Genomic DNA, 13,035 nt, shown 5'->3' on the forward strand with positions numbered 1-13,035 from the left:
TAAAGATCCCCTTGTTCAAGCTTGGTGTGGATTGCCCTGTCCATCACTTAGACTGAGTTTCCAGTATGGCTGCACACGATATGATAAAATGAAATGTTTTTACAAGATATTGCGAGTGCAATGCAATGCAAGCAGCTTCATTCTTGTTTGGAACAATCGAAAGGGAAGAACTCTGCTACTAAAGTGAAAGAGGCTGGGGTTTTTGTGCAGTTGCAACAGGATAAAAGAGCTGAAGTAAACTTTAAAACTGACATTGACTGAGTCAGTGGACAGTAAGAGTAATGTGAACATGTTTATTGTTACCCCTGGTCATTATGAACGGTCCTCCATAGCGGAATAAAGTGACAATCAATCATTCCTGTTCTACATCCCCAAACACCTCAGGGTCCGATATGTTTAGACACGTGAACCAGAGCATAAATCATCAGCCTTATTCGCATTTGAGAAAGCATCAACAGAAAACATGTATATATATATGTATAGCTGAACACCCGCTGAGGCATTATACATTGGAGGTGGCAAAATTAATCTGGTATGGCAGAAGGAAGGCACTGCATTCTGCCTGTGAATACAGGGATGAAATGCAGCTGCACCTCAGACACTGCCAGCTACAGTACAACCCCAGTCCTAACACCTCAAATCCATAGCTCATTTGGAAGCGTAACAATAACCTCTTCACTTCAGCCAATGGCCAAAATATACCTTAATGTTGCCACAATGAATCATGGAGCTGTCAGACAGATGAGACAGTTATTTGCATGGCGAGTGTGACACAGAGTGCAAGAGAAAGAAAGAGGAGAAAAAGAGAATGACAGAGAAAGAGAACGAGAGAGAGAGAGATGGTAGCAATGACTTAATCATCTCTCATTAGCTGTCATTATCCTTCGTCTTTTCAATCTGTGGTTACTTGGGCTCAGAGGATCCTGTAATGGCTGTCGCCAGAAAACCATTACTACAGATGTAGAATCTTAATTTGAGACAGCAGCAGAATAACCCTTCAGCAACAATACATTCACATTTTTGTAGGGGTTAATACAGATACGGTAAGCAGAAAAAAACAGGTCTGACATTTTCAAGGGGAAACTGAATCTTCTGAAACCTTTTCATAACTATAACACATCACATGCATGTTTCCTGCCCTGGAAGTCAATTAAATTCAGGTCCAACATTTGTACTATGTAAATGTTGGACCAAACGGAATATTATGCATGTTTTAAAGTACATAGCAACAACTACATGCTTGTTGCTTATATAATAAGCTAAAAGAAGACACATTTAGCTTTTGGTAAGTCATTGGTTAAAGAAAGTAATGGAAGTTCTCAACTCAGTGCACAGCTTTGTTACAGCATTACAGCAACCACTGATTATGCTTACATGTTATATTTTGCTGCAATCAATGAAAACGCCTACAAAAAAACACACAGCTGACAAAAACAGACATGTGATACGATATATGCTAACCAAACCTCCATTGACCTCATTATTTGTACAAACACAAAACATACTTTGATAAAGCTTTAGAAAAGCATCTAAGACCGAGCTGAGAAAGATATGCCATTGAAAAATAAAGCTGACAAGAGCTAGATTTGTAATAAGTTCTTAGACAACAGCACTGATGAGAAATTAGTTTCATCAAAAGGCAGAAAAGCGTTTGAAGCTGCAGTCACAAAATCCAGGCAAATAACACTGCTACTGAGCCGATCCTAACATGGCTAATCATGGTTTTTCATAATATCCATGATTTTTAACAACAACATTAATGACATAAAGAGAATACAGAAGAATGTCATTATGCTCCATTCCTTTGTTAATTATATGTTGTAAAGATAAAGAGAAATGTCTGCTTGCCATTTTCATGGTTAGTTCCAAATGTGCAATAAACACGTAAAAATACTTAGTGCCAGTTAGTGTCTCTAAAAAAATTAGATAAGATATATAATACTAACACAATTATTTACAACCTTTAATCAGTATTTTCCTTGAAAACAGGGCTTTTTTACAAACACAACACACACCTCAGAAAATGTACAGCCAACTCTCCTTTTAACTATTATCCTAAATATAAATGGTCACTCATATTATTATTATTAGTTTACCCACATTCCCATTTAGCAGCAATGACCTGGGATCAATTAGGATAACATGAACAACAGATTTTTCACCAGGCTGGCAAAATATTCCCTCTAGTAATGGTTTTGTTACTGGTCTGATGCTCTATCCCTAGGCTACTTGCTGACCAAATAGGTTTGCTTCTTTTCTTATCTCTACGTAACCTAACATTCATTTTCTTTCTTCTTCTATGCTTATTGCTTGAATCTTGTTTCAAAGTAATTTTGTATTTAGTCACTTAGTTATTATTTATTTAGGGATGAGATTACTTGATAATGCTCATAATAAAATGATTTATGTCTAATTACCCATAGCTTTACAGTTAAAACAATTTAAGTTCATCATCAAAAAATTATGCTGAACTATATTTAGATCTTACGGGTCAAAACAAAATAAAGTGGTGGGGTTATGTACATGAGGTCCATCAACAATTCCAATTAAACTCTCAATTCCATAGCCTTCTACAATAACTAGTACATTTTTTACAGAGCTACAAAGAAAACAGGAAGCGCACATAATGGCCACCCATATTCAAAAATACAGTAGCATATGCGCTCTGTTTAAGGCTCATGCTCAACCCCCTCTATTGTTTAGGAAATGAAATGGCCACTCATTTTCCCTACAGACACACATTGCTGGTTATCATATTTAAAAATGTTTTATATTTATAACAAATCTCAGTGAACTGTTCAAAAGAATAGAACTATATTTTTCCCATTAATATATGGGGAAAATGTAAGAATACAAAACAATATACTGTATATACATTTGCATGTAGCTAGTCAATAAGTGATTGCTAATCTTTTGAATTAATTGTTCACCACTGACATTTTTATACCTATCACTATCTAACGTTTGGAAGCACTATAACTCCAAATAATGTCAAATAGTCAATGGGGAAAATAAATGACATTTCTGCTTCCCAAACCAGAATCTTTGAAAAAAAGGCAGCGCATGTTATATCTATAACCTTCTGTAACCTTCAAGTACTTAGCCAGAAGATCATGTGTACATAGTTAGTGAATGAGCGAAGAAAACTCCGGAAAAGATCCACTGACGTTCATGCCTCAAACCAAATTACTAACCCATGCAATGCATTAGTTGATTCTCCAATTTCTCCATTCGGAGAGATTGCCTTTCAGATCTATCTCAATTCTTCCATGAGTGTTGGGAGATAAGTCCAGCAATGCAAGACGGTAATGACTTAAAACCAGCTGTGTGATCCTAATAGCGAAGTGCCAGGCACTCAGTCAGTACGGAAATCATGTTCACCTTATATTCACCTCTTACTGGGTTCATAATTGTGTGGGATAAGGTGTCAGATGAATCTGGCCTACATTACGGTACACCTTTGGACCATGATTAATGGCCCAGGGGAGACAAACAGCAGGTAGCGCCACTCAAGTAGAGTCCGTAGGCTCACAAGCCAGAAAATATGTGGCATCGGCTATCCCTACTACCAGGACCTTGTCTGCCTACTCAAAAAGTTGGGTCTATTAGGCTGTCTAATGGCAATTACTGGGACAATCATTATTAATGAGTCACTTTGTGAAAACCATAATGATCCTACCTGTCTACCAGTATGTCTCTGTTGGAACATTGAAATAGTCTCTATAATGACAACACTTGCCAGTGTATTAGGGTTAATTAGGATTCATGTCAAAATGTTCAATGGAAAATCAATGACCCTTCTACAACAACTTTAACACATATGTTTAAACCATTGCTCAGGTCACAGTTCAACTCAGCGGAGTACATATAACTAAAACCTTTTAGAATTATTACTGAATAAGAACCAGGGTTCTGTGTGTTTGGCCCAAAATATTTTGCACTGATATGTTCACTTTACAGCACACTCACGCATGGAAATGTGTGACTCACCGAAGGGGCAGGTTTGCCTCCCTTTGCAGTGCATAGCAGAGTGAAGTTCTGGGCCTGATACCGGCTGAATGGAGCAGGACAATTCTCTGCAGTAACTGAGATGTTGTTTGGAGGTGCTGTGAAAAGAGAAAGGGGCAGGTTAGTCAGCAATTCATGACAACTAAAACACAGGTGGACGAGAAATGACTAATTATACTGCTATTATAAACTCCAAAGTAATTATCCATGACACTGTGTGTGCTCAGGATCCTTTGTGTCATAAATCAAGCATATTGGCTGGGGCACTGCTGTGTTTAGGACCCCAAGGTTTCCTGTTGGTCTAATGGGGCTGGTTTACACTAGAAAGGCCATTATTTGGGGACCCCACCAAATAAAAAGATGACTCAAACATTCCCTCACTCCAATAACATTGTTAACCAGGTGGACTTAACCAGGTAACTAGCTATAGAATTTGTGGTACATTTCCCCTCATTAGTCCTGTGTTTAGAATACATCACATTGAACTCCATATATTTTTATAGCTCTATCCAGTTTGGAAGTCATGATGAGTCTGAGACAAAAAAAAACATCTAGTCAATCTTGACGCAGCTCTACACTCAGATCAATCATTGGGGTCCACCTTCTGGTAGCTGCAACCTACATCAAGGTCCTTCATTACTCCAGCACATGTGAGTAGACAAGATCACAGTCATCCAGTGGTCCAAAAATTATCTTCTGGCAGATAAAGGGCAGGTAGGCAGAACAAGTCAATCTTGAACAAGAAAAGTCCTGTCACCTGAACAGATTGCTTTTCCCTTCTCCACAGTGACTAACAGGACTATGCCACCACCTAAAGCCCCCTACAAAAAGTTTATGATTAACTAAACACCTGCACCAGTCTTCGGATCACACTAATGGATCAGTTAATCTATTCATATCCCATAATCGTATATGCTGTTTCCTTAACAGGACCATTACACCACAGTTCTGGATTTGTGAACTTCTGAACATTATGAATATTTGAAGAGATCTAAGATATTTATCTTTTACATATGAAAACATTTGGACTTGCGATGTTATGTATTTTTAAAGCTTTCTACGTGGGATTTCAACTACAGTAGCTTTGAAACCATGTAGCGCAGAATGAGAAGGGAAATATGAACCATCGACCCAGTATGCTGGGAAGCAGAAATATACATTCCTACTTTAATTGGCAATTTTGATGAATTTGCCTACTTCTCAAATATCTCAGGTAGTAAGTGCCTAGCTGACATTTTCTACAGCGATTTTGTCTGACAAAATCGCTTTAGCAAGTAGTTGAATGCAATTAAGACATACATTCAATAAAATGAGTTTTTCTGTAAACCCCAAACCAACCCTCTTGCTTGGGGTACCCTCCAATGTCACATGTGGCCTACAAAAAACTGAAGGTGGCATCTAAAGACTGGGGAGCAGATCAATAAACCCATGAACTTTGGGACACACTCGTGACTCGAATGATCCAATTCATCATGTTCCAATTTTAAATAATAAAACAAGCATGAAATTAAATTGAACAAATTGACTTTAATAGAAATAAACCTTTACTAATAATTAAACATTTAATTTAAGTGGTATTTCATCTTCTATGCGTCAAGTTTCAAAATCAAATAAACGTTTCATATAATTATGCAAGCCTATTCATTCTTTTGTGTACCATTTTGCATGGTGGAGGTGTGCAAAAATACACAAATGGAGAGATGAGGAGAGAGGGGAGGGGAAAAGGGTTCGTTTGGGATTTTGCATGTCATTTTTGCCGGATCGCGTAAGTGGAGCCAGCTAAGAAGAGCGAATGTCTCTTACTGCCTGCCAAATCTGTATTTTCCATCCAAATGCCATGATAAAGAAGGCTCAATATAGTTTTTAATTCTTAACTATAGAAAGGTGGGTGGGGGCCACAGTATGTATAAAAGCTGCAATACCTACAGGTTTCACAGTTTATGGATGTAAATACTCTCAAATCAAAGCTTAGAGTCACTTTAACCTCTTAGTCATTGTTTAATTTAAAATCCAATGTGCTGGAGTATAGAGCCAAATCATGCTTGTTTCACTGTCCAAATAAATACAGTATGTACTGCACTGTAGATGAAAAATATATGTTTGGAAATTACATTATAAAATAAGATATTTCCATTTTAAAATAAGTTTCAGTGAAAAAGACTCATTAGCAGGTTTCGAAATCAGGGGGGACCGGGTGGGTCAGAGTCTATAAGGACCTCCAATTATATATATATTTTTAGTTTGGGGCACCCACAAAAATGTATTTTAACACTCATCAAAATCATCAATAATGACTGTGTAAGGTCTTCAAGAACACCTTATAATTTACAGTAATAATTTATTTATTTCCTAGCCTTAGGCTGCGGTCTGGGCAGACTGGATAAGTGAGTCCGGTCACCCAGCAAATCCGATTCTGCATCACAGGTGGTGGCCGTGCTGCTCGCGCACACACACACGGAGCTGAAGGAAGCAAACCGCATATACTGTACACAGTTAACCTGACATCTGTCTGACTGAAAATGACTACAATAAATGAATGTAAATCCTGTAAGTACATGCAGTGTTTTATGTTGATCTCTCTATATTTGCTTATAGTACAATATTAGCTGATACTCTTTCAAACGTTGCATTTACTAGTGACCCCACGTTATGTTTAGAAGAGCAATTTTTTTGTTTGCTAGCTAGCTTGGCAGTACTGAAGCCAAATTAGCTGCTGTCTGACCTAGCAGCTACAGTAATGTAGCTAAACTAGTTATTCATAGCTAGCTTTACTAAACTGCTTGCCCAGTCAGTGATGATGAGTACTAACCAGGACTTGTGACTTGTTTGATGTTAATTTAATTTGAGCATGAATGTGCATATGAGACTGACAGCTTCGTAAGCTACTGTAGCTAAAATTATTTTTTTGAACCTAGAATCATGCATTATGGACAGAGGAAGAGGAAAAATATCCACATTTTGCTATGATAACATAACTGATGAGGACATTGTAGAAATATTGGTGTAGTTAACACTGATTCTTTTCAGATTCTGTCATGAAAATGTAATTAATTTAATATTGCTGAATGTTTTAACCCCCCCCAAAAATGGTTTTGCATCATACAGTACAGTAAAGTAAAAAAGACCAGCTCAGCCCAGCTTAACCCATCTCAACTCAGCCAGGCCAAGTACATACTATTATTTTATCTCATACTAGTATCAATGAACAATATTAATAACTAATGTTTTTCTTTTTCTAGCAGAGCCAAAGGAAGAAAAATGTAATTGCCTGACCAACTAACAGGATGAATGGGAAACATTGGGTTATTAATCCATTATAATGTCATTTAAACTTTATTTATGTTAAAAGATCTTAGGGTGTTTCAACATGGATTTTCAAATACATTCTTCTTTTTATTCATAATCAACTCAAGACACAGCATGAAACAGTTCATAGGTTTCATTATCATGAACAAAGTGGCTACTTCCAATATCATGTGTTAACATTAAATTAAATTTAAAGGGCTGGACTTAATTCCATGCGTTGTAAGATTAAAAATTACTGTAAAGACACAATTAGACTTGTTTTCAGCCGCTTGCTTGCAACATTTAAAAAAATTCGTTTTTCATATGTAACATGTCAGTAGGGCTTGATATTATTTTCAGGAGTGAATATCAGGTAGGATATTTTACGTTATTGTTCAAATGTTCAAATTCCAAACATAAGATTTCATAATATAAAAAACTGGAAAAGATACGGGTAAGATAGCAAAATAGTCTTCAGAATGTTCAGAATGTTGAAATTTGAGGTTATGTAGAACCCTGCTCACTAGCCATTCTTGTGTTAAATAGAAGGAGCAAAACTCATGCAAGTCCATATCAGCAGGCTGTTGCCTTGCTCTTCGAGACAGCAAATTTCAAGCCTACAAGACGGCAAATTTCACAGCAAAAACTAAACAAGAGAAAAACTTCACAACAGAGAGAAGCAATTGGAATGAGTGACTGGATAATTACTTACGAACAATACATTTTCTATAATGCTTATCCACATGTGTTCTGGCTTATGGCCATCACTTTCTGGGATTAATAGAAAAGAACCCATGAGCTGAGTTGAAAAAAACTATTTTATATATACAGCTCTGGAAAAAATGAAGAGTGTATGGCGGCCATTCCATTTCAGTGTCTGCTAAATTCCAACACAGGCATGCCTAATTTTACTTACTAAGGTACTGATTAGATGATTACCTGAACCAAATCTAATTTAACGAAAAGAAGGGTTCAATTTTGGCTTTAAAGGCAGAGGGATACAGTGAGCGTCAGGTTGCTTCCATCCTGAAAATTTTCAAAGACGGCAGTTCCTAAGAACAAGGTCAAGCAACAGACAATGGGGACAAACAAAGCTACAGACTGACAGAGGGCGAAAACGACTGTCCACTGACCGAGATGACGTCAACTCATTTGAATGTCACTCAACCACCGTAGGACGACATCAAGTGACCTACAAAAAGAATGGCAAACAGCAGCTGGGGTGAAGTGAACGGTGAGGACGGTTCAAAACAGGCTCCTAGGGGCAGGGCTGAAGTCGTGCAAAGCTAGAAAAAAGCCATTCATCAGTGAGAAGCAAAGAAGAGCCAGGCTGAAGTTTGTAAAAAAACATAAAGATTGAACCGTAGAGGTATGGACTAAGGTCATCTTCTCTGATGAGTCAAATTTTCAGCTTTGCCCAACACCTGGTCGTCCAATGGTTAGACGGAGACCTGGAGAGGCCTACAAGCCACAGAGTCTCACATTACTGTGAATTTTTTTGGAGGATCAGTGATGCTTCAGCAAGGCTGCAATCTGGCAGATTTTTCTTTGTGAAGGATGCATGAACCAAGCCAAGTACAAGGCTATCCTAGAAGAACACCTGCTTCCTACTGCTCTGACAATGTTCCGCAACTCTGAGAATTGGTTTTTCCAGCAGGACAATGCTCCATGTCACACAGCCAGGTCAATCAAGGTGTGGATGGAGCACCATCAGATCAAGACCCTGTCATGACCAGCCCAATCTCCAGACCTGAACCCCATTGAAAACCTTTGGAATTTGATCAAGAGGAGGATGTATGATCACAAGCCATCAAACAGAGCCGAGCAACTTGAATTTCTGTGCCAGGAGTGGTCACCCAACAGCAATGTGACAGACTGGTGGAGAGCATGCCAAGACGCATTAAAATCACCAAATATTGATTTCTGAACTCTTCCTAGGTTAAAACACTAGTATTTTGTTGTTGAAAAATGAATAAGAATTTGTTTTCTTTCCATTATATGAGGTCTGAAAACAGTGCATCTTTTTTGGGGTTATTTGACCAGTTGTTTTCTACAAATAAATACTCTAAATGACAATATTTTTATTTGGAATTTGGGAGTACTGTTGTCAGTAGTTTATAGAATAAAACAAAAAAATATATTTTACACAAACATAAAATAATGTGTGTGTGTGTGTATATGTATATATGTAGTGTAGTACAGTGTAGTACATCTACATTGCCTTGCTACTCTGAATGTTGCATGGATATACTTGCTTCAACCTTGTGGGTGGCATTAGATACAGTTTTCTGTCTGCTATTTTACATTAAACATTTCCTTCACACCCAGCAAAGAGGAAGCATAATGCGGCACAAGTACAGTCTGGTCGGTTTGGTTTCTTGAGGCTTCACAGGAAAGAGAAGCTGTGTTTGAAACCAGAGAGCCCAGTGAGTTTCATAATGAATCTCTCAATTGATAAGACAAGCTTAAAAAAGACCCCACATAAGCGATACTTGCCACAGAAGAGAGCTATTTAATGTGACACTTTTATGTCTAAATCTATTTGAGGTTGCAAGCAGACATGCCGATGCAATTAATTTATTCAAATGGCAAAACGTCTGCTGGCCTGAATGCTTTTTTGTTTTCACACATTTTAATTGCTTATTGATAGGTGACGTATGGCTGGAAATTAAAATCCATTAGTTGTCTAACAGAGGCCTGTCTCAAACAGCAGAAGCATCAGCTGTCAGAATTCATCACAGATGCAATTGGCCAGTGTTCCCATTAGAGCCTTAAATTATATGTACAGTAGCATGACTTTTCACTATTAGGGCATCTATTTGGCATATCTCCACATCAGACAACATGAAAAAGTTTATCATGACTCTGTTCTAACCTCATGATTGATGCATGAAATTTGTGATATGTACAATGACCCCTAGTGGGGAATTTAAAAGCCAAACATATTGAAACAAGACTTGATGAAATATTAAAAATGATTACAAGCAAGACCTGCCATGAATATTGTAGATCCTGATTTGCAAGCAAAACAATACCTTGTTTAATCCTTTCAGGGATTAAGAGAGTTGTTTGATGTGGTATTGGTTAAGCCGTACATACTCAAGTTACATGTCCCTTCTGTGGAATGTGATGTATTCAAATTTCTATCATACATTTTATTAATTTCATAATCTCATCCATTCATTTTTGTTATCCTCTTTCTGCATTTCACATTTTCCTCTTCATCTTCAATCCGCTTTTAGATCAAAACTAAAATTAGTTACTGGGTGGTAGAAAACGACTGTACCTAATGAAAAAATGTTTGCTAGATGCACAAGAAAAATACATGTACACCTTCACATTGTAATGCTATGCAGTTTTTTCACTTTGTGTGTGGGCTTCCTGACTGCTACAGCAGTAGTGATCTCTATAACGGCAAAATGTGGAAGTATGTCTCAGAGGATGATTGAAAGGAGGACAGGGAGAAGATTCATAAGACAAAGGCTCTCAAATTCAGTACATTGAAGGGGCATTTCACCCTGGGGTACACCCTGGTTTGTATCATGTTTGAGTGATTTCTAGGTCAGTGAAATTAGTTTTTGCATAAAATGTTTATTGTTGCATGCTATACAGCACACTATTGTACATTAGAATGTGTATTGATGGTGAAGGAACAGTAAAATACTAAAATGGCAATTTATGTTGATTTAATTATTACATGATTCATAATTATTTGGTATAGCAACTCATATACAAATCTATGTCCTGCAATGTGCTTACACCCTGGCTGGTCATACCAATATTAGAATGTTCATTTGTTGCTGATGTATCTCTCATGGCTTGGATGCAGGACCTTAATTACCCTAGCTTGACTGATGGATTAGACCACTCTACCATATGATAAGGCGCCAGGAAGCATAGATTGGAATGTCGCCCTAGTTATGATGCTTAGGCAACTATCCAACCCCCAGGATGTTAGTTTTGAGGATATAAGCCAGAGTGGGTTGTTTAAATGCTCTTGCTTTTTCCTCAGCCTCTATGCATGCGTCTTTGCTTTTGCAATTACAAATCTCCAGAGAGCTGCTATCTTTGATAGTTGCAAAGCAATTATATACTCTTTTTACTTATTCAATTACTCTGTTAGATACATTTGTTGACTCCATGGAATCATCTATTAAACGGGTGAAATTCCAGTACACCAAAGGGCAAAAATAAATTTAGACTAATCTTTCAATGAATGTTTTCATCTATTTCACAAGTCTGGATGCTATACCAATCACGTTACTAGTCGAGTTGTGTGTAGTTGGATCACAAAAACATTTGGGAGTGGTTTTGTGCATAGTTGCCCATGATTGTCCTTGTTTTGACAGTGCCATTGGATGTCTTTCAGTTGTGTTCCTATCAGCAGACATTGATACATTTACAAATTATCAACATCTTTCCATAATCTAAAGGAATACATCTCTGTGGGGTGGTATTTCCTGAGTTGGCCCAGTCCCACTTTGTTTTTGTTCTTGGCAGATAGCTAGCATATAAGTAAGTTAATTATATTGATTGGTGCTTTCGCTATTGCAAAACAGTGGCTGTGGGAATTAACTGGCTTGTTATATTTGTTCAGAAGATAGAAATAACTATTGAGATCTGTGGGTAGCAATATTTCACTGTAAAACGCATATTTTTTTAGATATGGATACAGTCGTTGAAATGACATATACTACAACATTCTAGAAAGCAATTTGCCTGAAAAAGCAACCTGTCTACTGTATATTGTGCATAAGCAGAAACACTTTTATCCGTCATTAAATAGCTTAAACAAATTCAGTTCCTTAAGCTGTAATTCTGGCTACTGAACATCGAACCAATGGTAAAGCCTTTAATAGTAATAACTAGATCTAGTGGAATTATAATGGTCAACATGAAATTAGAATTGGACAATGTTAACTCTACTGGTAAACGTTTGTTAATACAAACATGGACAAAACATCCGTGTTCACAGTACAGTGGCCTATATGTAATCCTCTAGGCAAATGGGGAAAAAACATGTCAAAAGGAATTCATCAATGTTATTGTTTTTTGGATTGGTATGTGCAGGTAAATGCTGCAACAAACTGTTTCCCTGTGAGATCTGCTGTCTTTACATGTGTGCATTGAGTACTGGCACGAGGCAAACTGAAACATGAAAGAGCACATTTCTATGTTTTCATGCAAGTACATCACAGAACATCACTTTGGCATGATCAAAAAAAAAAACTATTTTTTAAAAGTGTCTATTTCGGTCTACTAAATATTTTTACTATAATATTCTCTGATCAGCATTTCGTTAGAAGGGCGACATATAAGTACATTTAAGACACACATGTATCATTGGTACCATAACATTAGTAATTAGAACATTACAATTTACAACATTAAGTAGGTGAGCTATGGTGCAATCTGCCTTTTAATCTTATTAACCTACCCGAAATGAAAAAATGTTGACCAAAAGATTTTTGGAAACAATGTACTTTCCAGAACATTTGATATTACAAACAGTCCAAGCACCCTCTCTGTAGACTCCCTCTTGCTCTGCACCCTCAAGCAGAATTCCCTGCACTCTTTAAAAAAGAATACTGCAAATGAGATTGCAGAGTGCATGTGGAGCAGGACCACATTTAACATAGCACCCTGGGGACTGCACTCCCAGGCCTGATAATTAAAGGGTTTAGTACCCCGGAGACATTTTGTGAAAACAAGGCAGAATCCCAACGTCCCCATTTACTGGTC

At 37.4% G+C, this 13,035-nt stretch overlaps 1 protein-coding gene across 3 annotated transcripts in view; it reads right to left on the bottom strand.

The window, feature by feature from the left end:
- Positions 1 to 13,035, bottom strand: part of igsf21a (immunoglobin superfamily, member 21a) — a 241,803-nt gene that overhangs the window by 23,199 nt on the left and 205,569 nt on the right. For all 3 annotated transcript variants that reach the window (XM_020055162.3, XM_010881651.5, XM_010881650.5), the window contains one exon: positions 3,991 to 4,106. In XM_020055162.3, the coding sequence (XP_019910721.1) occupies positions 3,991 to 4,106 (116 nt within the window). The remainder of the gene's footprint in view (positions 1 to 3,990; positions 4,107 to 13,035) is intronic.

The sequence above is a fragment of the Esox lucius genome, chromosome 17, assembly GCF_011004845.1.
Source record: "Esox lucius isolate fEsoLuc1 chromosome 17, fEsoLuc1.pri, whole genome shotgun sequence".
In the NCBI taxonomy this organism is placed as follows: domain Eukaryota; kingdom Metazoa; phylum Chordata; class Actinopteri; order Esociformes; family Esocidae; genus Esox; species Esox lucius.